Raw genomic sequence first — 27,317 nt, 5'->3', positions numbered from 1 at the left:
TAAAATTATAAAATGATTAAACTGAAGGTAATATGCAATTTAAATCTCTGAAATGAATGTGAAAAAAAGTGTTAAAATTATAATTTGAAATTTCATGCGTCACACATTTTTCCTGAATTCTTTTTGTGAATTGATTTTCTTACCCGTTTTTCGCACATTCAAATTTAAACCTCTATGCAACCCAAAATATACCTATTTAAGAGAATTTTATGCATTGATAAGAAAATAGCTTACAAGCCAGGAAAATAGCCAAGGGAAAAAGAAAGAAGTCCCTCCAGCTTACACGCTCCGAGACTATACGTCGGCATGAGAAAGGGTGATTTTCTCCTTTCTAAGATTAATTTCATCTAAAAATTTATATAAAATCTTTACTGCAATTAAATACGCTGAATTATGCAGTTTTTTCTTTTTCCTTTTTTCATTGTACTATTATAAAATATTCGTGATAATTAAAAAAATGAAAAACTTACTAAAAATATGCAAAATACTATCTAGCGGAATACAACCTGCAAACAGCAAATCTACACCAATAAGCATTCCAACTTTTTCCATGCCATCAAAGTATAAACATTAACCAAGAGAGCAGTAATTCACGTGCCCAAAACCCTCCCGAAAGTACCAAGCACGAGCAGATGTTTACATTTTAAAATCAACGAAAAAAATAGAAACCGAAAATGTATATATAGAAGGTCAACGCCTGGAGACATAATATTCGAAATTATAACGGACTTCAACTACCATTTTGTGTAGTTTAAAAATTGAAATAAAACCAATAAAATTGAAATCACGTCCGTGTGATCATGACGTGAAGGTATCGGAAAGGTTCATCTCATACGTGATACCGTGGGCCGCCAAAAGGAAAATCACCTCATCAAGTAAATGTGATTACGATCTTGAATAGGTTAATGTAACAAATATAACTTATTTAATAGTTAAACTCATTGACAGAAGTTTTCTAATATAAGTTTAAAAGTTTTCCGTGAGAAATTTGAGGTATAATATGCATTAAAATTTCACATTATCCTAATTATTAGACATAGTCCTCATTATTTTCTATGTAGGACCCTTATAGACTTAAAATGTTGGGTTAGCATTGGGAATGTTTAGATTTTTCAATATTGGAACTCGAATGACTTTCAATAGTGTACCAATATCATTTTCTATGTAGGTCCTATATAGATTTATAATGTTGGGTAAACATTGGGATGTCTAAATTTTTCTATATTGGTTCTAAATAGAAATGAATCTTGTTCCAATATCGAAAGACATTCTAGGACCAATATTGAAAAATCTAGACATCCCGATATAGGTCCCTCAGTGTATGTTCTTATGGGATCCATATTAGCCAATTTTGAGCCCAACTGGGGCAAATGTAAAATTGTGACTAGGGGTATTATCCATTATTATTCATACTTAAAGAATATTATCCACTGTAAAAGCCAGAGATTATATCTCTTACAAGAAAACACTTTTCGACATAGATTTTTCAAAGAAATTTTTTTCAAACACTTTTTGTTGCTTGGCAACTAAGATAAGAGTGATTTACCTCATTTAAACCAGACATTTCCCCATGGTTAAGTAACGAAATTCTTTGAGCTGAAATTTCCTCTCAACACCTTAATGGTCACTTTTAGGCCTAATATGCTAAGTTGGTGTAAATCATCTATTATTCTTTTGATAAAAAATATTGTTTTCAAAATGTTCTTTCTCATTAAAAAAGAATCTTTACACTTTTTTTAGGTGTTTGTATTGATGCAATTTGACCCTGGTCTTGAATACCAACCCAACCGAGGAGATAGAGACGATAATTCCTGACTCTTGTATTGCAGCGCCTTGACAGATGGGCCTTACTCTTTCCTCTGAACACTCGTCTACAACAGTAGAACACGTGTTCCTCAAAAGACAAACTAAGCCAATTAAAAGCTAGCTTTTGACGCCGCTTCTTCTTACACAAAAACCACAAACAAATCGGTATTCATTTGTCGCCTTAATTTTCCCAAATCAGCATATCACTTCAGCGCATCCATGGTGATGGTGATAATAAAATAGTGATGGTGATGGTAAAATATGACCCGTTAGGAAGTGATTATATTGAACTCTTCGAGAAAAATGGAAGAATCCGTTTGGAAGAAACTTCATTAAAGTTCTTCAGGTGGTGCTTGAAGACACCGCAATGATCATACATCGAAGCACTTACATATCTTAAAACAATTAAGTTTAAATATGAAATATTTTTCTTGTCTGTTTTCTGGAGAAATATCATTCGTTGTTTAAACAGACCGTAAGCGCTAACTTCAAAAGTGGTGACGGAGTAGCGTTACTGTCCATGGTGTCTTAACTTCAACTGCTATTAGTCTCCGAGACATGTATTTATATCTGTCACGGAGTACCAGAAAGATTTCTTTTACTAATGGTAATACTTATTTTTGTGCATTATCTTCAACAACAAAAATATAATTTTTGAGGTAAATGACCTCACAATACCACAATGAGTGGTTTGTTATTGAATGAAAATTGTTAAATAGCTTATGTATGCTGTTCGTTATACAGTAAAAATTTATATGTTGCGTACTTAGACAACTTAGGGTCGTTAGTAAACAAAAAAAAATACCCTGAAAACTATATTTTATTTCTACCTCTTACGACCTTGTGATATTTAGAAAGGAAGTATGACACAAAATAATTTTTTCCTACATTCCAAATATGTGTAAATTTGCAATAATGTGAAAAGATATTGTTAAATTTGCACCATTATTTGCAAGCATAAACTCAAATAAACAATTGCTATATTTTTTTTCTTCAATTTACTACCACATCTACAATTTGATTTCAAATGAAATTGTTTATTTCATAAAACATAATGGAAAATGTCAAGATATTGCAAATAACTCTTATATCTAAAAATACAGTTTTAAATCAATTACAACAAAATTTAAAATACATTGATTTGATTTCTCATTTCATTTCTCTTTTTGACACTAACTTTTGAAAAACAAATTCTGAGAACAAAGATGAGAATTAAAATATGTCTTTAAGCTAAGAAATGATAATAAAATAACATACACTAACATATACTTAGTTGTTTGTTTTTGTTTGGTTAGACTAAAAAGATAAAAAGGAAACAAACTTTTCATGCAAAATTCAAAAGTTATTTCTTAAAAAAGTTTCTATCATAATTGCTATGACAACAATAATCATTTTTAGTCAACATATGTGTCCCTTTTATCAATGATAAACAAAAACAAAAAATTATGTTTTGTGGTGTATTTTAATGTAATCGAATCCAAAGTTTAAAACTTTGTGCAAACAGATTATCATAAGCTTTTTATTATCATTATTGTTCATTAAATTACTGTCGGGTTACCACGAGAACTGCTCTAGACATCAGATTCTCGTGCAGGCGGTTACTGTGGTTGCAAAGATAATAGTAGAGTTCAAATGGTGGTGTGGGTTTATCTGTTTCGCATTGGTTTAGTTTTTCTCTCATTAAAAAGTGTTTTATTCTTGTTTCCACAGCAGCAGACAATCTCTGACTTTTAGTCGGGATAGTTCTCCTGAAGAGCTGAACAGTACATACAAATTTTCTTTCATAGAGTAGAAAAATCAACATATATCCAAATAAGCAGAATTAAAGAACTCCAATCGGTTATTCAAGATTGAATGTTCCCTTTTTTGCTAACATTTCTTATTTAAAAATGTATTTACTTTACTAAATTAATTTAATAGTATAATACTCCTATTAACTGTATTCTAGTGTGTTCTGTTTAATCAAATGTAAGAGATTTGTTGCCTTTAATAATAATAATTACTTTAATTATCGTAGTTAATATTAGTTTTAATTTAGTTAAGTAAATATACTCCATTTGACTAAATAGCTTACATTAAGAGGTATTTTGATTGATTTATTAGATAGATTATATGATAAGCCATTTATTTTATAGAGCTATATGGGAATACAGGAGTAAATGTAACAATTGCATTATAGTAACGGAGAGTTTAAGAATGATAGAAGATAACATTGCAATGTGAAACATGATTTTTCAAACATGACAAGGAAATACTTTCCAAGTTTTTAATTGGGTAAATGTTAGTAAAACGTTAAAATTTAAATTTTATACATTTACATATTATTAGATATTATGTTAGGTCCGATCATGATAAATGTTTTGGAAAATAACGACATGGGATGAATTCGAACACAACACACTCAAGTGATTTTTACGTATTGCTGGCTTTTTTGATATAATGTACTCTGACTTTTTTTGTAACAAAATGTGTAAATTTTAAATAATAGATTTACTTTCTAGCAAATTTGAGAATTCCAGATTACATTTTCAGTAACTTGAAAATTCCCACTCAATTTCGAAAAAAATCCCCAAATATTTTCAGAAAATTATCAATAAAATTTCAGAAACATTTTAGCTATATACAAGACTTTTTCATCAGAAAAATATTTTTTACCAAATAAGCAATAAAACTTGCTTTTTGATCCAAAATATATAAATAATTGCATTTTTTAAGAAACAAAATTTAACTAAGCGAAAGTTTAACAAGTTAATTTCTATAATACACAAATAAATAAATCACATGTAGGCGTAATATTTCGTCCGAGAACTCAAGAAATAAATACAATTATGGAAAATTTAATGCATTGATAAATTGCTTGGAAAATGCTATTTTAACTTATGTAATAAAGATGTCTGAATATTAATAGAATTTCTAACGTGACACTTTTAATGTAACCAAAATAATTAGTTACTTTTGAAGAAACGTAATTTGGAGTTTTGTTGTTAAACATGGACGAGGATTTTAGTTCAAAATTAAATGCTATTAGTTTTATTCCTGATCTTCCCTACTTAACTGACTAGCATACGCCATTATTTTGATCAATTATACAGGCTATACTGTAAGCTATTACTTAGATGAATTATATTATACTGTCTGGCTATCACGAGACGACCCTTCTATATAACTGAAAGCAAACTTTCTGAAAGCCCATCTCGTAATTGCCAGAACATATTTGCTTTATTATATTATTATTTTTATCAGTATATATATATATATATATATATATATATATATATATATATATATATATATATATATATATATATATATATATATATATATATATATATATATATATATATATATATATATATATATATATATATATATATATATATATATATATATATATATATATATATATATATATATATATATATATATATATATAAAAAAAATATATATATAAACTTTGCATTACATTAGTTATAGATATTTTGTAAGTTATTGTTTTGTTTCAATATAGCTCCCACAAAGTTTTACCAAAGACCACATGAGGCCGATAACGGGCTGTTTTTCTGGGAGTGGTTTACTTCAGTTGTGTACCCAAATGATGCAAAGGGACATATGCACCCCCTTAAGATTTTTTTAAAATTCAAATGTTCTTTTATTATATTATTATTGATATCCTGAAGCTAAAGTTTAAAAAGAATGTGAATTATTTTTTTCCTTTCTCCTACTCAAATATTTTCATCACGTAGAAAAAAAAATGGTTCCATATGAACCAATTCCTGAAAAAAGAATTTAAAAAAATATATTGTGTCGAAAAAAAAAGTGCCTTAGAATAATTACTAGCAAAACAGACTAGACTAACTAACTGCTAAAGAAGCGTTTCAAGAGTTTAACGTAAATTATTTTTCCCGCATATCTATAAACTTTTAAAAATTATAGTCACCTTGCCTATAACAACCTATACTGCTGACGGGTCATATTCAACTTTGAAACATTTAAAAGACTTCTAGAGAAGGTCAACCTGAAATGCATTTATGAGGAAATGTAAGCCCCTTTATATCTTTTTTTTTTAAATCATTAAATGATTTTTTTTTCAATGATGCAGGATTTCACTGATTCTGGAAAGCAAAACTTTTAGCTATCATGATATTTTTTTTAAATGATCTTTATTTGTGCAATATTTTTAGAAATAATATTTATTCTTCTTGTGCTGTTTTAAACAAAGGAAATAAGATCGATATAGTGTATTCTCTTTAGTTTTTACCATCAAATGATACTTTCAATGACAATATGCACTCCTTCCCTTAAAAAATTAATTTCTGACTGCGCGACTGCTTTACAATCATTATATAGAACAGTTCAAAACAGTCTGATAATTAAACTTACAGTTTCCCAAGACAGGCCAATCCAATGTTGTTGCTAAATGAGGCTAAAACAGAGATCGTATTATTGTTTATTTTTTACAATACTTTCTTTAATCTAACTTCTTTGCCATACATAGCCCATTAAAGCTGTAGCTGACAAGGAAAGTTTATGAGAATGCAAAAAATAAAGGAGTTTGAATTTTTATCAATTATTTTCTATTTCTAAATGGTAATAAAATTATGAACTATATTTTATATTTTAAAAGTGAGAAAAAATAAAACTAAAAACAGATATTGTAAATAGATTCATACTTTATGTTAATATTGTTAACTATTTGTAAATATCATGAACTGTACACAAGAAATAGATCTTAAGTTCTTGTAAATAATTATTTAGAATTTTACAGTTTAGTTTTCCTTATAGCCAGGATTTTCATTATAACCAAGCAAGTACAAAGATTCAATATTAGTTCACGTTCCGTACTTCTTAAGTCAGTTATTTGAGTAATATTTTTATTTTAAGCTTTTATAAATAAGAAATGTTAGCAAATCCATTCGTTTTCTGAGCCTATGACATGGATAAATAAATTTAAAACTTAACAACTTTAATCACTCATTTCAATTTTCTTTAAAAATTAAAAATGAAGGCAGCGTACACAGTTCTCACATTTGAATAAACAGACCACACTAGAATATGGTTAATACGAGTATTATAGGTTAATGGAAGAAAAAATTTTTAAATAAAACACACACACATATGGGAAAACTAAAAAAATGAGCTTTTTTTTAATTCCCCGTAGAAATTATGAAAAAAATTATAAATTATTTACGTGTGGTAAAAATAATAAAATAACGAAGAAAATATCTTTATTTATATATTTGCTTTAGAGATTTACAAAATCTTTAAGACATCTCCCAATTTTTATCTTTTAATATTAAGAATGCAAACAAACGAATAATTTAATAAGAATGCAATAACTAAATTTGTTCCTATTGTATTCACCAAAAAAAAATTTTTTTTAAATAACACAATAGTCATTGCAAAGTAACTTTTCTAAAAGCTACAATTTAATAATTTTAGGTGTATACCCAACAGTATTATAACTTATGAAATGCTTCTAATTTAAATCGCAGAATTTCTATTTAATTATTAATCTTGCTTACAAATACACTTTGACGCCCTTTTATAAATTTTTAGTATAAACATAACTAATTTATGATCTTATTTGCCACAAAACACAGTAAAATAACATACACTTATAAATTAAAACAATTCAATTTTATCTCAATTTCCTCACCAATTACTGGTTTTTCCTTGGAAATCTTATTTTTGAATTTGGTGCACCAATTTACATACTTTTAAGAAGCACATTGTTACTTTATAGACGATTTTTATAAAATAAGAACTGATTTTTGAATTAATAACAGAATTATAAATACTTTTCAATCTCATATTTGATTTTTTTTTTAAATTAAGATTTCTAAATATGTTAATTTGGACCTACTTTATTCTATGAATAATGTATTCCAAATTTGTGAAAACTGCAAATGTATAAAAAAAAGGCAACAAGAGCTATGTACATATAGAAAAGAACTAATAAATGATAAAATTTTGCTTGTTACAATTCTTGAGTTGATCTTTTTAAATGTGATTCAAAATAAAAATTTGTATACTGTAAAAAAAAAAAATGCATTATTACTATGCTGAATGACTGCCCACTTATTTTTTAGAAATAAAATTCTCTTTTGGCTAATTTTTTTTAAAACTATTTTCACATAATTTTTTACTATATCGTTCTGAAACAAGCTTTTTTTTTTTTTTACAATATTTACAGTGCGCCAAAAATCAACTATATTCCAAATATTTTGCTGTTTTCATGACTGTTGTGAATTTGTAACAGTTACTGACATGACTGTTAAATCAAGTTTAGCCTAACTTTAGTCAGAGGCACAATGCCAATTTTGAAAATGGTGCAAAACATCAATACAAAGAAAAGATACAGTTAGTTATGCGAAGATGAAATAGGAAAAATGTATTTGATTTTAATAATTTTCTTCTTGGTGGCAAAATATCAATTAATTGATGATTTTTAAAAAGAAAGTTTAATAACTTTCAAAATATTTATGTTATTTGTCCGTTCTAGAGCCCAAATAATTCTTTAGAGTAAGATGGCATTCACAGTTTAAAATAATAGTTTTGCCTCAAATATAAGGCATTTAAACTGAGCCTCGGCGAAAGTGCTTCGAAAAACCATGTGAATGACATTATTTTCACGCAAAAAGTTGCCAATTTTAATGGTTCAAAGGAGTGAATTATCTTCAGATAAACAAATTGTCTAGTTGCATGTAAAAAAAATCTCGATTCGCTGAAAAACATCAAAAAATTTGGACTTTTGACTGTTCTTGTGAACAAAATATTGACAACATTTTCCAGACTGCAGCATCCTCCATTTTATGATAGTCAAGAATTCAAAAATATTGAAAAAAAGGGTATGTTTATTCAGAGAAAGTACGCTTTAGTGTGCAGTTTTTAAACTTAATTAATAGATTGGTTAGCACTAATTAATTATCATACTTCAAGTCAACCCTTTGAATCATTTAAATTGGCATTGAGTACATAACAATTCAATAATTAGAATAAAAGTTATTTTGGGTAATATCCTTTTTGCTTACTGCATTGTTTAAATAGAAAGTACGTCATTGTCATATTCAGTAAGACAACGCAGGGTCAAACAAGGAATCCTGTTGAAGACTCTGTAAATACAGTCTATTTCTAGGTCTAATCTTGCAGTCAACAGAATCAAATTATCGTAGTTTTGGCTTCGCGTTACAACAAAGACGTTCTTTACAAGAATACTTTTTTTTCCCCATTCATTCTAGGAACATGAGAGGTTCAGTTCATTCTTTTAATTTTAATACTTTCAATATTGGGCTCTTAAAAATTTTATAAATTTGTGATTTCAAACATCTTGCTAAAGATCATTGTGTTTGACACCATCAAAGGATGCTTCTAAGAACCTGCCTCCAATCTCTACTTTTAGTTAAAGATTGAATTTCGGAGTCATATATTAAGACAGACATAATGAAAGTTTTATTGATAAGAAACCTTCACTGGAAAGGACCAATGAAAGTTATATTGATAAAAAACCTTCATTAGGACATGCCAAATAAAAGTTTTATTGATACGAAACCTTCTTCATTAGAACCTGCATAATGAAAATTTTGTAGATAAAAAATCTTCAATAGGACCAGCCTAATAAAAGTTCTTTAGGTAAGCAAACTTCATTTGGACCAGTCTAAGGAAAGTCTATCTATAAAGATAAAAAAAAAACCTTCAACCTTCACCAAATAAAGAAAATTTTGATAAGACACCCTCATTAGGGTGGATGATGGAGAAAGTTTTATAGATAAGAAACCTTTACTAGGATCAGCCTAATAAAAATTTTATAGATAAGAAAACTACATTAGGGCAGGCCAAATGCCATAACATTTAAAAAAAATTAAAAGGCATTTGAAAGAGAATAAAAAATCATATTTTGTTTCTTTATCAAATGATACTTTAACTTAAATACTATTTCATGGGCTGAAAAATATATCCAATTCATACCTGCCAACTCTTCCGGATTTTCCGGAAGATTTTATTTTTATATTTAAAGTGGTAGTAAATATATACTATTTTTTCTTTTATAAACTTAATTTTCAAATGATTTTGATCACCACTATTCTCACAAAAATTAAGCACATATATTAATATGCCTTACTATCATGGTTGTCAACTTAAGGTTTCTCAAATACAACGTATTTGTTTGCTTAAAATTGAAGTTTTAATTCCATTTTAATACCACTGGGAAAAATGATAATGGAAAGGATTAAAAGTTGGCAGGTATGCCAATTTTAACCTACATAAAAATATTTTATAGCAAGTTTACTAACAAGAGGATTAGTTTATTACTAATAAATTAACAGGGTTAGGAAATGTAGCATTAAAAAACATTTTTAAATTATCTTCAAATAATAAAATATTACTAACATTAAGTTCAAAATAAATTACTTTAAACTGCTACATAAAAATAAAATTATTAATATAAAATGTTATTAATTCACAAATTTTATTAATTTATAAATTGATTCAGATAAATGTAAAAAAATGAACAGTAAAACTTACCATAAAAATCTTAGTTAATTGATACAATGTATAACTTTAAAAAAAAAATTTATGGATAACCAGTAATAAACAATGTTTATAAGTACAGGTAGTCCATATATAAGTTGTCCCTGACCATAAATCAATCTATGAATTCAAAATAGATTTTAACTAGTTTTTTAAGCTTTAGAAAAGTACAAAGTTGAACATCATTGGTAGCGTTATTGTTTGAAGCTATATACTGAAGTTGATATTTTAAAATATTATATGGTTATGCATCACAAATATAACAAAAACCAGGAAATGATATTAAAAAAAATTTTAAAAAAAGGGCAGAAACATAGAAATATTTCATGCCTATATTATAAATTTGTAGAATAAATATTAAATAATGACTCAATATTAAAGCACATAAAAAAATTGCATTCATATTCCGATATAAAATAAGTTAAAATGAAATTTCATGTTTGGAGCAACTTATGAACTACCATTGAATAATAATTTTTATATCATAAAAGAAACATTTTTCCATGTGCCTTACTAATTCAAATCCATTTTTAAACCAAAAAGGGTTTTTATACCTCGTAATTTATTTAAAAATGAAAGTTTGGACCTGAAAGCTATAAGATGATTCCAAAAGTCCATCATTTAAATTAATTATGTGATCAAAACTTTTCTTTAATTTTAAAATTGTTTTTAAAAATAAATAAAAGCACAGAAAACTGCTTTTATAACAAATTATAATAAAAGATTAACTTGCTATTAACTCCTTAACAGTCGCATTTGGAAGAAAACAGTCATAAAAGTGCCGATATTTTTTATTCTTGAAAATTAAAAAAAACTAAGTTTATGTACAATATATGTATTCATTTTTAATTTTTGTTAATTTTTAACGTTCATGTTTGATGACTGCTGACAATTAGTTTAAAATAAACTATATCTAAACACACAACAAATTGCTTGGTTTTAAGATCTGAGGTATAAATGGAGAAATAAACATGATTCCAGGCATAAGAAATATATTGTTTTAATATTTTTAGTGCATTACTTTGGAACACTCCAGTCTGGAAATATCACGGGCACAAGAAATAGAGAGTGAAATTTCACCCCATTATTTTCACGGAAATGAGAAGGAAGGAGTTAATACTAAATTATTTATTTTAACATATTTCTCAAAGAAAAGAAAAATTATTGTTTTCATACATTAAAAAACAAAACAAAAAAACAACTTTAAACAAATTTTCTCTAAGTAGTAAAAAAAACATTGTATAGACTGCTATCATAGTTATATCCCAAAGTCAGAAACTTCTGCAAAGATTTTCAACATCAGTGGAAAACTTAAAACTTATCTACAGAGCATGTGTTAAATATTTTTATTCATATGTATATTAAAAGGCAAGAATCTAACATTACAATGCTTGGCGACTAATGCTGCACTACTAAAAGTACTTAATTAATTAAACGAAACAGTAGGGGAGAGTGGGGTCAATTGTAACATTTTTTACTTAACTATTTTTAACTAACAAAAAATCCAATATATTATTAGTATTAATTGACAGACGAGTAAAGTGGACTATCATCTACTAGAAAAAAAATAATAAATACCTTATTTTAAATGTTATTATATTAGTTATTAACAATTTTTGACAGTCGTGCACTTGTTACAATTGTCCCCACTTACGGGGTCAATTGTAACAGCTCATAAATTCAACTAAGACATAGTTAATTATACATATTATCATAGTTGTGATATATTTTTTTTATTGATCAAAATAGTAGTGATATTTTAGGAGTAAAAATAATAATGAGCAGAGACCTAAAGGGTTAAACTTTTAACTTTAAGGGGTTAAAAATTTTAATTTATGCTGTGAAAGGTGACAAATAAAATAATGCACATGCAACATAATATAAATGATATAGGAAACTATTGGTGGTTCTTAAAGAGTTAAGTAATGGTTTGTAAACATAAGATTATTTATTTTCGGCTGTTACAATGGTCCCTTTACTTATTGTTACAATCGTCCCCAAGACGCCATTTCAGCTTCATTTGTTAAAAACAATGCTAGTTAATTAATAAAACTAATTCTTTTTTATTGAAATGTTAATTAAGGTGTCCACTTACATATTCGGTTAATAATTTTTATTTGTTTATGCAAAATTACTTTGTTACAATATAATATTCTAATACCAAAAAAAGTACTTACGTAGCGTGAAAATATCTTTTGTGATGTAACTCTTTCAAAAGTACATAAAAATGGTTGCCAGCAGGGGTGTACATGTAGATTTATTAAATACACCTTGTGTGTCACCTAGGAACCAAATCTAGAACCCGACACTCGAAATTTTTGCTCTGTTACAATCGTACCCTGTTACAATTGACCCCACTCTCCCCTACTAATTAACAAAAAATTTAATAACAGTAAAATTAAAAAGTATTCTTGGTTCCTATCATTTTTAGTTTATTGCAATAAATGAACACTGAAGAAACTTTAAAAAAAAATTTACTTATTACCAGATAAACTAAATACAGTTTATATTCCTCCTGAAATAAAATACCTTTGGATTTCAAACAATGTTTAAAAACTAAAACACAACATAGAGAAAGTCTACCAAAATTTTTAGTCCCATGGACTTGGAAGTTACATCCCTTTCTTGCTAATTCTCCTAGGAATTTATCTATAGTTTGTTAATGCAAACTCTATGATAAGGAAAAAACAAGAATATTAAGAAAGCAATTGTTATTTTTAGGTAAACTTAGTTTTGTTTGTTAAAAAAATATTTAAAAAAAACACAGATTTACGTGATTTAAATTACTTTTCTTTCTTCTTTTTTTGTTTGCCAACCAAACAATTGAATAAAATGTATCGCTACTACTTATTATAACTTAAAAACAATATTATAGCTAAATAATAATGTTTCTTACTAAAGTAGTTAAAATTATTTAATTATTGTAAACTAGACACTGAATAAATAAAATCATAATTAATGTTGTTCAAACTTAACATCTACTTGAATTTTAAAGACAGGGAGGGAATTTGTTAATTAGATATATAATGTAAAGCAAATTAATTTAGGTCAAAAAGCATTACTAAAAGAAATTATTCTAAGTTAATCTGTGCAGAACACGTTTTTCTTAAATTAAAATACTTATATTGAAATTTAATAAGTTCTAAAAGATGTCCCATTTAAATTGGTATACTATATGAGTATAATTGAAATATATTTAAACAAGAAAGTCCTAAATTATAATGTAAATATTTCATGCCACCTTTAATATTTTTTTTCTTTTTTTTTTTTTTTTTGTCTATTTTCAAGTATAATAATTTGTACGCATCCTCTTTCATTATTTGTGGGTAAAAAAAAAAGAAACATTAACAAAGAAACGTGTCTTTTTAAAAAAAAATAACACTGTACAGAACATATTCATCAATTATAAGGTATAAAAAAATCTTACATTTATATTGGTAATTTAAAACCAAAAATGTTGTTGGTTCAAATTATTTTTTAAAGAAAAAATCACAGATGTTTAATGCTTATTATTAAAAGAAAACAAAAAAAAAGTGACTCATATTGCAATTTTAACCATGCCAAAAATGTTATGATAATCACAAAATATTTAACAAAACAAGAACACTTTTCAGCAAAGCCATTTTATTTGCAATTTCAGTCAATTACAAATAGTATAAATGTCCATCACTTATATACATCAACACATAAAATCGTGTGATTATTTTTATCTGTAAAGTAAAAAACAAAGTTCAGATAATTTACATATTTCTGATATATAATAATTTATATACATTATAAAATTTACAATTTACTCATCACTTTCGTCAGCAATGTTAGTTTGTTTCGTTGATGAGGTATCACAATGACTATCATTTTGGCCATTCACGGTTTCTTTTGTCCTTCCTTCCTGATCTTTTCTGCCAGAGGGACTATTTCTAGATTTTGATAGTTTAGTCCTTTGCAAAGCACTTTCAGTAATATTTAATGAGGACTGGAGGCCATCTTTCAAGTTGCACAGAGTTTTATGCAATCGATCTGCTTCTATTCTTGTTCTTCTCAAATCATCTTCGGAAGACCGCAACTTCTGTTTGTGATCTTCCAGGTCACTAGAAAGTTTCTGAGACAGCTTTTCTTTCACATTTGTACTCTCATTCAAATTTTCTGAAGAAAAAAAAAATTTTTTTTTCAATAATATGTTTATTGGATTATTGTAAAGCTGCCTAGCTATATTTAAAAAAATAATATTTAGCTTTTGTTTTGTAATTTTTATTCCCATTAACAATCATATTAAATAAAGTATGTTTATAGAATAAATACATTTTAATTAGGTTTCACCAAAACCCAGGTTTTTTTAAGAAAAAAAACCCACCCATATAAGGTTTTTATGAAGATAAAATAAACAATTTCACATATGACTAAATAGGTTTTTTCAGTAATGAATAATTGACTAATTAAACATTCTAAATTAATAAATTTTTGCCTAACTATGGGTTTAACATTAAAATTTAATATTTAAGCAAAGATATTTCTGTAAAAGCAGAAAGTAGAGTAGATAGAAACAGGTACTGTCCACTAAAAATCATATGGGATATTTTAATCTTATCTTTTAAAATACTAAAAAATTTATTTCCTTATACTTTGTCTAAAAATAGAAATCATGATATTTATTCTAAAATAAAAATTGATTGTACATCATGAAGACGTATATCTTTCTCATGTGTTTTAACAAACCCTAAAGAGATTATAATCCATTATATGTAATATGTGTAAAGGGTATATATATTACATATAATCTGTTTTATAGATAAATAAATGATGCATGTATTACAATTTAGTAAATTATTTTTTACCAAGTATTTAATTTTTTTTTTTTTTTTTTTTTTTTTTTTTTGCACTAGCTATTTTCTATAAATTTTGTTTCTAAAAATCAGACAGCTAAAATATCTTTTACTTCATATAATTTTGCATGCAAAGTTTTTAATTTACACTCATAAAAAAATCAGTTGATAATTTCAAAAAAAAATTTTTATGGACTTTTCATTTAGATTTATTTTGAAACCAGAAGTGCTTCTCACACCAACCACTGAATAAAAAATATGAACAGTAAAATCATGCTTACCTAACTGTTGCTGCAGCATTTTCAGTTTGTCATCTGCTTCAAAACGAGCTCTTTCACTTTTATCCAACTGCTCCATCAATTTTCCAATATCAACAAATGCTCCATTATAAGACACAAGAGAGGCATTTGACGAGTTTTCTTCATCTTTTATGTTTTCATTACAGACAGATTTCAGAGATGGGATGTACTTTTTATTACCTGGAACAATTGAGTTCAATTATTAAAAAAACTTTTAAATTTCTGTTACAATAGATAAGCCAATATTATTTTAACAGTCATAGCACTAGGTCACTTTAGATATTAATTTTCTTTATAGATAATAATATGCACCAAAAAAATTCAAATGATATTCTACAAATAATAAAAAAAACTTTCATTATATATTTGATTGCAGAAATATTAATAAAAAGTTCATTAAGTTGAAAAAAAAAATGAAAGTTTGTGTCAGTGAATAAGAAGTTTGTCACAAGGAAATTATTATTTGTGCATTCAATAAAAATTTTATTGCTTCTAAGTTGAGATTATTTTATGTGCATGAAAAATTTGAAATAAAAAATTTTATAATTTATGAATTATAACAAAAAGTTTAAAATCAAAAGTATATAAAACAATCAGATAATTTAAAGATTTAGACACATACTTTCACTTCACTTCTTTATAAAAAAAATTTAAAAAGTCAAAAAAATTTCAATCAAATTTTGATATTCTTTCAAAACACTTACTCATTTAAAATGAAAATATAAGAACAAAATTTTAAATTTTGCAAACTAAAGTATGAAACAAAAATAAAAAAGATACCTTTATAAAATAGTAAATATTTAAATTCTATCACTAATTGCTAAATTCTATCACAAATGCACACATTTGCAAAATTTTAAATTTTGCAAACTAAACTATCAAAAAAAAATAAAAAAATACTTTTATAAAATAGAAAATATTTAAATTCTATCACAAATGTAGTTTAGAGAGAAATAAGGAATCAAGACATATGTAGAAAAAAAAATTCAAGAAAATGCAAAAAAAATTAAAAGGATTTCGTTTATGTTTTATTTTTTCTATTTATAATCTTATACAATATTTATTAGTTAAGACAAATTTGTTATCATGTAACTGAATTGAAATAACATGATAAAACATCGGAAATTTCAACCTACACAAGAGTACATTAAAGATTTTTGTCCAGAAAAATCATGCTTCAGTTTATACAATTTTTTAATTAGTCAAATAATTTTTATTTTATAATAAGAATTAACAACAAAGATAAAGAGAATGAGTCAGCTCATTCATTTAGAATTATATTTGATCAGAAAATAACAATACCACAAGTACTTTTTTCAAAAATTTAAAACTTCTCATACTTAACAAAAACAAGCAGAGTAATAGCTAATTTATTATAAATTTTATAAAACTAATCGTAGAATAATATAAAAGTTTTTAAAAAAAATACATAGAGTAGAACTTTTAACCAAGCAGAATTTTAATAATAAACTATTAGAATATTTAAAATTAATAATTACATAATTGTTTGCAATTCAGTCTAACTGCACTATTTAGCAATAATAAAATTCTAGTAAACGAGAAACAGTTAAAACATCAAAAATTTAAAGGAGTTAAATAATTACCAGCTGCTAAATCTTCAAGATTAATCTTCTGAGAATCTGTTTTAATAACCTTTTCTCCATCGAGTGGGCGATCAGTTAGCTTTCGATAACAAAACATTTCCCGTTTACAGACTTTCTGTATCAACTTCCGGACCTGAAAAAATGACAGCATTTCAAAAATCATTCATTCCCATTTCAAGGGATCTAAACTGAAGCAATAAAATAAGACCTTTTATTATAAATCTAAACTTACCTGAGCTCGTGATAACATTAGGCCTAGGGTAAAAAATATTTCTTCAACATCTTTTTCTAATAAAAATCCACAGTGGGTTTGGTCAAAGTAAACAAACGAAAGTAATAAGTTTGGATCATGTGTATACATCTGAACCTTCTTTTTACGACGCTTTTTTCTATCTGTAAACAAAATAATGAAAAATTAGCTAAGCTTTACAGAATTTTGGTGAATAGTCTTGAGATAATGGTTTATAATTACGAGCAATTACAAATTAACAGGTTAAAATTATGAATATTCTTTAGGCATTCTTCAAAATCAACTAAATTCATCACTTTCATCTTCAATTTGAAATTGCTTATTTTTAACTTATAAAATTTTTTAAAAATAAAATATTGCTGGAAATAATTAAATCTATCACAATTGATTTCGCAAAATGATTGTGATGGATTTAATTATTTCTATTGATATTTCATCCTTTGCTTTTATTATTACAACATTATTCCACGAAAAGTGAGATCAAAACATAAAAAAAATATTAAAAAATTCTGATACTAAGACCAATGACATTTAACAGTTAAAGGATAAAATTAATTGAATTTCAAGCAGTTAAGAAATTTGCTTCTGTTGAATGGCAAACATTGATATTCTGAGATACTCACGGTGTGCAGTTGAAACTGTCTTTTTAAGATCAACTTTAAGCCATAAAACTTTATTTTGATCAACTAATCAACTGCACTTAGATGAAGTTACTAACTTTTCTTAATTTCCTTATTCTTCAGTGAAATTTAAATAATTTTTTGTTTAAGAAATATTTATTTGAAGTTACATAGAACAGCTGTACTACACATGACAGAATGGATTTCTCTTAATAGCAACTAAATAAAATATAATGTTATTAGATAATGTTATAAAAAAATTTAATTATCATTCATGTTGAATGAATTCATTGAAATTATAAAACTTTTTCAAAAGCAAAAAATTTTGAATAATACATTTTGATTGTGTGTGATATCACAAAATTGAAATTATAATTAAACACCAGGTGAAATTTTTCCTTTACTTAATGTAATTTAATAAATGTGTGACAATAATAAATAAAATTAAATTAAATTAATAGTTATAGTTCTTTTACATGCTAAATTTAATGCAAAATATCGATTCTAAAACTTTCAACAGTAATATTTAGAAAATATTGCTTAAATAATTTTCCCATTCTTGAAAATAATATTTTTTTTTTATTTTCATAAAAAGGATGTGAATTAATTACTCAGTGCATCTTTAAGCAAAAAAAAAAGAGATTAAGTTACATAATTACAGCATTAGTATTTATAAAAGTTTTATACAATTATTAAAAAATTATTTAACCAACACAATGCTTTTCATCTTCAAAATATCAATAAATTTTTTTGTTACTATTGGTTCAGAAACACCCAAAACTAAAAAAAAAGCTTAATTAAAAGCTCTGTAATTATCACTAACTTTAGTAGTAGTTAGCTACAAAATTATAGCAGGTTTTATAACAGAAACGTTTTGCTTAAGTAATAAACTACAACATTTACCTTTATCTCGTCTGTCTTCTTCAAAGTCATCGTCATCAGATTCATCCTCATCTCTGTCAGATTCGTTGTCATTTAAATCATCTTTACGACGAGATTCATCCTCCTAAGAAAACACTTATAAGTAATTTACAAAATACTTCAGAAATAAAAATAACTTAAATATACGATTTTTTTTTTTTTTAGAAAAGTTAATAGAAGAGCATTGGAATTATTTTGAAGAACAAAGTTTACAAGTAGTATACATGCCCAATAATTATATTCTAAAAATGTTAAATTTTAATCAGTGGAACAATTATTTTTAGTGGTTCTCAGTTATAACTTCTTGTTTTACAGAACCAATGGAATGTAAAAAATAAAAGTTTTTTACAAGAGTATACAAAATCCGTCAGTAGCATAACAGCCTGGTGCAGGTCAGAGCCTTCGAAACAAATTATTAAGCAGTGCGTAAAAAAATAAATGCACTTTCAGAATTTAACACTAAAAATTGAATAAAATAAATATAATTTATATTCAAATGACTATTCAACAAGATATCTGCAAGTATAACTGATAAGGGCAAGTTTGTTTATAAATGTCCCAATGAATAAGGAGGGGAAAAAATTGGGGGAGTGGGAAAAAATGAAAAATATAAAAGTTGTCTTAAGACATCTGAAATACTTGGTTCGAAAAAGAATACTGGAAAACTAAAACAAAAAATCAAATCGGCATAACAATTTCACTTTCACGATTTTTATACCAAATATTCTGACACCAAATTTTTAAATCAGTTAATTTACAACAATCAGGGATGAGATTAGCCAAAACGCAAAAAAGCTGAATTTCCACGATAGTAAATTTTACGCAAGCGCAACCCTTTAATAATAAATTCCAGACAGTTTAAGGTAATAAATAATGTGTTGACATACAATTGTGTACTAACCTATTATTATAAAAACGATTACATTGATACTTAACATTGAGTGAAAAAAAAATTACCAATTGAAAAAATAAAGCTGAAAATTATATTTTTCCTCAGTTCGCATAAGAGACAATTACTACTTGAAAAACTACCTGGTTTAGCAAATTAAAACTACTGAGAATATACATTAATATTTCATTTCGTTTAATAAATACTGTTATGTGATTTACAACAAATATATCAGTAATATTAACAATGGACCGAATCATTATGTTCATATTATAGTCTAATCTAACTACAGCCCTCTGAAACATATCAATAACAGTGAAGTAGAAATATATAGTAACTCCTTAACATCCAAAAATTGCTATTTTAGTTTGAAAAATTACATGACAATCAGCAACTGTTTAGATAATTGTTTTTTATTTGATATGAATTTTGCATTTTATAGCTTAAATAACAGCAATTATAAATAAAATTTTGATAATGAGTTAATTAACTCTTTTTCCCCCAAATTTTTTTTTTTAATTAAATCCCTTTTTAAGTGATTGCTTTTGTTTGCTATATCTTTTATGTTTGCTATATTTAGTCGTTAGTCCATCTTCAAACAGCTTGTGACAAATCCTATTTTTTCTTCTTTGCAAGCACAGAATGTAAGTTTTGAATATATTCCCTTCCAGTTTCTCTGATGTTGTAACACTTACATATACTAATAATCGTCGTTAGAAAAACAGTCACCTTTACAGTAACTAATTAGAAAAAAAATTTACTTCTTACAAGATTCGCGATAGTTGATCTTAAAATTGTGTGAATATGAATAACAATTATGGATTTTGAAATCACATGAATATGAAACTAGATATACGATTTTGAAAATGAGAAAATACAAACTGGGATATAGAATTTTTAAAACGCGTAAATACAAATCACGATTCATAATTTTTAGATCGCGTAAATACGAATCATGATGCGTAATTTTTAGATTGCATAAATAAGAATTATGATGCATAACTTTTAGAATGCGTGAATAAGAATCCCAATGCCTTATTTTAAAATCACGTATAAATACGAAAATCAATGTTTGATAATTGAATCACAATATCGGATTTTTAAATCTCGTAAATAAGAATCGCAATGTACAATATTCAAATCGCGTGAATAAGAATCGCAACACGTAAATATGAAAAGCTATATTTGATATTAAAATCGTGTGAATAAGAATTGAGATATTAGCAGATTCCAGGCTTGGGACCTCTAAAAGGCTTTCAGAAGCAGCGTCATTTGAACTACAAAAATCGGATCTATCTGGAGGTCGGGCAAAAAATTCGGAAAATCTTATCTGCTGCGCGTAAAAGGGGAGAAAATAGGTAAAATAAGTAAAAATGAGAAAGGATTGGTAGCTATGTAGTTTGAATTTTCTGTTTCTCCTTGAAAATCGGTGCATTTTCTGAAAAAACGGAATATACTTATAAAAAAAATTACATTTTTAGAAAATCTTAATTTTTGATAAAAAAAAAAAAGCTGAAATTTAAGAGATAAAAGTGAAAAAAGCGGAAAAATCTCATCCCTGACAACAATACAAACTTATCAGAGCTAACCAAACCCTCGAACCTTTTAGTAAAAGGAGATTCTTAACAATGAGGATCTACAGAAGGTTAATAAAACTCAGTACAGGTTATGCGACAACAAATGCGACAGATATTGGTTTTGTGATAATTTAGAAATGTATTCTCACCGATTAAATCATTTTTTATGACTACTTTTGCCAATTTGTTTCAAGCTACTTCTAAACATTTTTTTGTAATGAATGTAAGAAAACTTACAGAATGTTTACATAAGTGAAATGCAACAGTTACTTAAAGTTTTATACTAATAAAATTTACCAATAAAATTTACTAGAAAAAAAAATTTAATGTGCTAATAAAATTTACTAGAAAGCTATTTACCCAATATATATATTTAATGTTTTTCAATTTATTTTTATTCATCCCAATGTAGTCAAACAACCAAGTTTAGATAACATCAAAGATATGAAATATAAACAACAAAGACCTTCAAAAAGTCTTAATGATGTTGGTGGCAATATGCTAAAGAAGAAGCATTTTTTTAAAGATCACAATGAAAAAACATTTAAATCAATAAAAGAGAAGAGTTAATATTTTTCATGGGATCAATCTAAAAAAAATTTAATCTAAGATCTCCCCTCATAACATTATGAGAAGAAAATATTATTTAATGAAATATGTGTAAAAGTGGATATATAAAAATACTATTCAGACAAAGTGACTTCCTTTCATCAGTAAAATACAGCACCATGGTGTTCAAATACATTTGCCATATTTTTCGACAAAATGACCCAGCAACTTAAAATTATCCTTCTAACTTTTAAATCTCAAAATTCCAGCCATCTAACTCTCTGATTCTGAGTAATTCCAAATTGGGAAAGAAAAAAATTAGCAAAGGAGCCTAACAACAATTCATTTTTTCATTATAACTTTGGAAATATTTAATGTATGATAGTTATTTAGCGAATATATTAATTATTCAACTTACTTTTCTATCTTTCTTGTCGTCTTTCTTATCAAATTTCTTTTTATCCTTAAATGAAATTTAAAACTGGAATTATATACAGGCATGTAATAAAAAAATCATTAACAATGTAGATAATTTTTGAATAATAATAATAATCACAATATCAAATTTTGATCCCTCGAATTTGCATTCAAAATAATTAACAAGAAAATAGAGAGAAATGGAGAGTTAAAAAGAACAGAGACCAGAGTAGTAGTTTAATCAAATGAAATGAATTTTTCAGTAAAAACCAGAATTGGTAAGAATCATAATTTTTTTTCTTTAATATTTTTCTTTACATTATAATATTGTTTTTAAAATTTATTCAAAAATAATATTATAATTAAAATAATTAATGTTTCAAACTCAAAATGGCTAAAAAATATTAAACAACTATTACAACTTAATCATGAAATCAATAAAATCATAGTCTATTTTTATTCAAGCTTATATCTTACATACAACCAATGGAAACTTATAATTTAAAAGCTTTATATCACTTTTATTCACATTAAGTTTTTTTTATTTATTTATTTTTTTTTATTTTATTTTTTTTAATTTTATTTTTTTTTATTTATTTATTAATCTGTTTTCACCATCAAATAATAATTTACTTACATTACTCCCCCTCATTACTTCTCTGGGAAAAAAAGCTTTCAATATCAATCAGACTTTTAAAAAAATCATGACCATAGCAATATATTTATAAATTATGCTGCATGAAAAATATTTTTGACATAACTCAATGGTTTTTTTTTTTTAATTAAGTATTAAAATCAATGAATTTTAGGTAAAAAAATTTCAAGCAATTTAAACTCAGAAAAATAACAAATTATATAACACAGTTATATATGCACTATTGGCATGTTAAATATCCAACTAATTGTTCCCAAGAATGCCGCATCCATGTATCTCATTAAATCTTTTAAATTTAAATGTAATTTTTGTATCCATCTAACTGTGACAAAAAATGTAAAGATCCATGTCTTGAAATCATTTTTGTGAAGAAGCACACTATTCATGCATTTAAGTAAATAAAGTCTGAACTTGTTTAATGTATGTTACTCACTTAATAAAGTGAATAGCATGAAAATACTTAACCAGTTTCCTATTTAATTACAGGGGGGAAAATTCCTAAGTTTTTCATGATTACCTAGAAATACAATTCTAAAAAATTATACACTCAGCAATGCAATACATAAATTAAGAAAACTTAATTATATTGAAAGACAAAATACACTAATAAAAAATATAAGTCATAAAATACAATTCAATATCAATTTAAACTTCATTATATTTCTATATGCTACCTAATGTGTACACAAAATATAATATACCAATACATGGATTGTGTTACTAAGTTATAATATGCCAACATCAAAATATGCTATCAAATCAAACTCTAGAGTTATAAATTTCAGCACATTAAAAAAATTACAAAAAAAAGCTGTTTATCATTAACTACCAAGAAACCCCAAAATAAGCATAGAATTGCCTTTTAAAAATTATTCAAGCATTAGACTACCTAATTTTTTCCTAATCCATAATTGCTGTATTAACAGTAAAGAAGAATTAGCCTTAGAAAATTACAAATATTATGAAAAGAGGTTTCAGTAAAAAGACCCAGAATCTTCAACAATTTTTCCAGATAATTAACTACTTTTATCGAAGTTTTAGTATAACTTTATTCCTAATTTTTTTAACTAATTTTATGCCCTTTCACCTTCATAGGTTCTTCAAGTTTTCTCTGAGGTGTGATCTTATTACCTACAAGGAAATCATGGTATTTTTCACCAAAAAGACTTTTAAAAATGCTCTTTTGATTTTTTTTTTTTAAAAATGTGTCGTAGATTTATATTGCTCCTAAATTTCTATTTATGCTAAATAAACAATTAGAAGTATTTTTATTATAAGAACCACATAACATTAAGGCAACCTAAACTTATTTTAACAAAAGTAATGACATAGACCTGTCCAAAACTGATTTGAAGAATTTAAATAAAATCGTACTTTGTCATCATCTTTGATTTCGGGTGCTTCAACGAGACTCCGATAAATGCAGAAACCAAAATCTCGCATCATCATTTCATTGAATAATTCAGCAAAAAGAGAAACCTTAAACAAAAATATACACAATCAATAATTATACAGTAAGTACAATACAGTGTAAGTACAATCTTTTAATTTATAAGATTTATGCTATTGGTCTTCAGAAAATCTTAGTTTCAATAATAATCATCTGAAAATAACCTGCTAGAAAGAGATGAATATCAAGTTTTTTTAAAATAGATGAAAATAACACAGTTCATTAGAATATTTAATTTATCAAAAATCAAGTTCCACAGATAGTCTGATTCAGAATTAGGTACTATTATGTCTCTTTCCTTTTTAACATAGATATGTTCGATAGATTGGCCATAATTTTAGTAGAGGTGTTTAAGGCCCGACAACAAGAAAACTGTGGAAATAAATTCCACCAAATTTGTAGTAAATACTAGTTAGACTAGAGTAACTTGGTTTTTATAAAGGGGTTAAAATGGTGCTGTAAGGCTATTTTAGAGTAAAATATATACTTATCCTTCTGACTAGTCCTACAAAACTAAGTCCTACTAAACTAAGTTGCATGCCATTCATTTGTAAGCAATATTAAGCATTCTTCAGAGATGTATGACAAACTTGAAATAACCTCATTTTAATTTTAAAATCTGCCTACAGCACGCTACTCCAAAGAAGCAACATGATTGCTAATGTGTTTCATAAAATGTAAATGTAAAATGCAAATGTGAATGTAAATATGACTCCAATATTAAAATTCATGTAAATGTTAATTTTCTATAAGCTAAGTCTATTTTAAAACAAAAATAGATTTACGACATCATTATAATTTCGTTAAAAATCAAATTACCTTATCTAAACACGAATTGCAAATTTGGTGAAGTTTAGTTAGGCAGTTTTCTCAATATTAGGCTTTAAACAAATTTAATTTAATTATGGCCACCCTATACATCCTGTATATCTTTGCATTGACATAAAAAATTTTAAAAATTTACCTCAAAAGAATGTTCCTTGTTGTCTTCTTGCCTGTAGTCCAACAACAGAGATAAAGACATAACAGCACAATCGAATTTACCACTCTTTGCAGTTTTAGAAGGTTGAACTAATATACAAGGTGATTCAGGAAGATTTAGTTTATCAGCTACGTTTTTATCTTCTTTGGATACTTTTTCTTCATCCTACAATGAATATTTATTAACTACTTCAGTTATCAGAACTAAAACATTGATTGGCAAAGCATTTTTTCTTACATATTATATAATTTTTATTGTCCTCCACATTTAATTTTTTGCTAGCAATAATAAATGAATAGAACATGTTTTTTTTCTTAATGTTTTAAAGCACAACGTTGCCACAATAACATTATTACAAAAACGTTTTCCTTCTTTCTTTTTCAATTTCCAAAATGATAAAATCAGGCAAAATCTAGAGAATGGAAGTAAAACTCAAAGACCTACACTGGGGTTTTCCCTATAAGTTAAAAGTAAAACTTTAAGACTAAATTCTTCATTTAGTCTTAAAATTTTAACCAAGTTGCCTTTTAACAAATCTTCTAAAATTCAGGAAAAAGCAAAGAGAAAATGTATTTTCATTGTGGAGCAATATTTCAGTCATCGTCATATCATTCACTAGCCATGTAAGTTTCCCACTTGTTCGTCCAGTTCATTAAATTTAACACTGTTAAATAAATTAGAGGGGAAAAAATAGAAGAAATTGAAAGTAAGGCAGAGTTGGATTTTGACATGACACGTCAAAAACTGGCACTAACTGTTGAAACCTGACAAACAATGTCAAAAGCTGGTGCAAGTTTATTTTTGTCATTGGGGACATTTTATTAGTTATTAAATCATGTAGAATATTTTTACTAAATACAACTATAATTATGATAAAAAATACAGCCAAAATTATTGAAACTTAATTGGCTTTTCAAAAAACATGGTGTTCTAAATACTTTAAGATGTTTATAGTGTCACCACTTCTGTTTCATAGTCTTACATAAATGAAACATACGTTCATTAAATAATAATTATACCGGAAGCTAATATTATATGACTTGCAAAGGTACCGTAACATGAAAAGTTAGGATTTGAAAGTCCCTGAGCTAAACAATTGAGCACTAATTAATATTTTGAAACTATTAATGAATAGAGCTATTGCTCTTAATTGACTCATTAAAAAAAATAACATACTTTATCTTTCTTTTTCTCTTCTTCTTCAATTTCTTCAACTGCTTCCTCTTCATTCCCTTCAGAATTTTGCTCTTCAGTTTTTTCTTCTGATTCCTTCTCTGATTCCGTCTTGAGAGCTTTAGTTAATCGAGCTATAAGTTGAGACTTCAGACCTTTTGTACTAAGATTTCGAGCTTCCAATTCATCTTTCAAATCATTCACCTATAAAATTAATCCTTCTTTACAATATCTTCTTCACATTATAGAAATTTATATTTAATCTTAATTTATCTACTACAATTAGATAAGAATGATTTTAATCTATACGCAGTTCTCAGAGAACGGGTACAGTAGCATTTACAACAGCAAACTCAGAATTCTATCGATATGTATAAGGAACTAAAGATTCACTTCCTATGTAATATACTTTTCTAAAATCAACGTCATAATTTTTACATAGCCTCTCAATATAATGTCCAGCTTAGCTTAAAAAGGCTTTTAAGTGTTAGATTATGTAAAAACTGAATCCATTGATTAAATTTTACATTTAATCAATTTTAAATGTTTTTTTTTTTCTAAACAAAATAACTCAACAAAGTAACAATGTTTGTTCGATTCAATTTAAAATTGGATAAAGAGGAATGCTATTAATATAGTTTCTATTATACTTAGAAATTTTTGATCTTAATTTCTGTTTTTATATATAATGTTAATAATATATTATGAAAAATGACATTAAGTTTCTGATTAATGGTGGCAACTGTGTAGAAAAATAGTTTTCGAAAAAACTCTTT

The 27,317-nt window shown here is 26.2% G+C and overlaps 2 protein-coding genes across 7 annotated transcripts in view; one reads left to right on the top strand and one right to left on the bottom strand.

Moving 5' to 3' along the window:
* LOC107437872 (calcium-activated potassium channel slowpoke-like) overlaps positions 1 to 7,779 on the top strand; it is a 222,539-nt gene extending 214,760 nt beyond the window's left edge. For all 3 annotated transcript variants that reach the window (XM_071180105.2, XM_087160373.1, XM_071180104.2), the window contains one exon: positions 1,741 to 7,779. In XM_071180105.2, coding sequence (XP_071036206.2) covers positions 1,741 to 1,815 — 75 coding nt within the window. In that variant the 3' untranslated portion in view covers positions 1,816 to 7,779. The remainder of the gene's footprint in view (positions 1 to 1,740) is intronic.
* Positions 7,780 to 13,942: 6,163 nt separating this feature from the next.
* Positions 13,943 to 27,317, bottom strand: part of LOC107437864 (cell division cycle and apoptosis regulator protein 1) — a 37,468-nt gene continuing 24,093 nt past the window's right edge. For all 4 annotated transcript variants that reach the window (XM_087160368.1, XM_087160364.1, XM_087160367.1 and 1 more), the window contains exons 15-23: positions 26,545 to 26,745; positions 25,351 to 25,533; positions 24,311 to 24,415; positions 22,283 to 22,327; positions 18,832 to 18,934; positions 17,291 to 17,451; positions 17,059 to 17,191; positions 15,437 to 15,634; positions 13,943 to 14,478 (exon numbers count right to left, since the gene is read on the bottom strand). In XM_087160368.1, the coding sequence (XP_087016494.1) occupies positions 14,126 to 14,478; positions 15,437 to 15,634; positions 17,059 to 17,191; positions 17,291 to 17,451; positions 18,832 to 18,934; positions 22,283 to 22,327; positions 24,311 to 24,415; positions 25,351 to 25,533; positions 26,545 to 26,745 (1,482 nt within the window). In that variant the 3' untranslated portion in view covers positions 13,943 to 14,125. The remainder of the gene's footprint in view (positions 14,479 to 15,436; positions 15,635 to 17,058; positions 17,192 to 17,290; positions 17,452 to 18,831; positions 18,935 to 22,282; positions 22,328 to 24,310; positions 24,416 to 25,350; positions 25,534 to 26,544; positions 26,746 to 27,317) is intronic.

This window comes from Parasteatoda tepidariorum, chromosome 1 (genome assembly GCF_982258835.1).
Source record: "Parasteatoda tepidariorum strain Cologne lab strain chromosome 1, Ptep-v5.0, whole genome shotgun sequence".
Lineage (NCBI taxonomy): Eukaryota > Metazoa > Arthropoda > Arachnida > Araneae > Theridiidae > Parasteatoda > Parasteatoda tepidariorum.
Note: the sequence above shows the minus strand (reverse complement) of the source record. Positions and strands in the feature narration are given on the sequence as shown.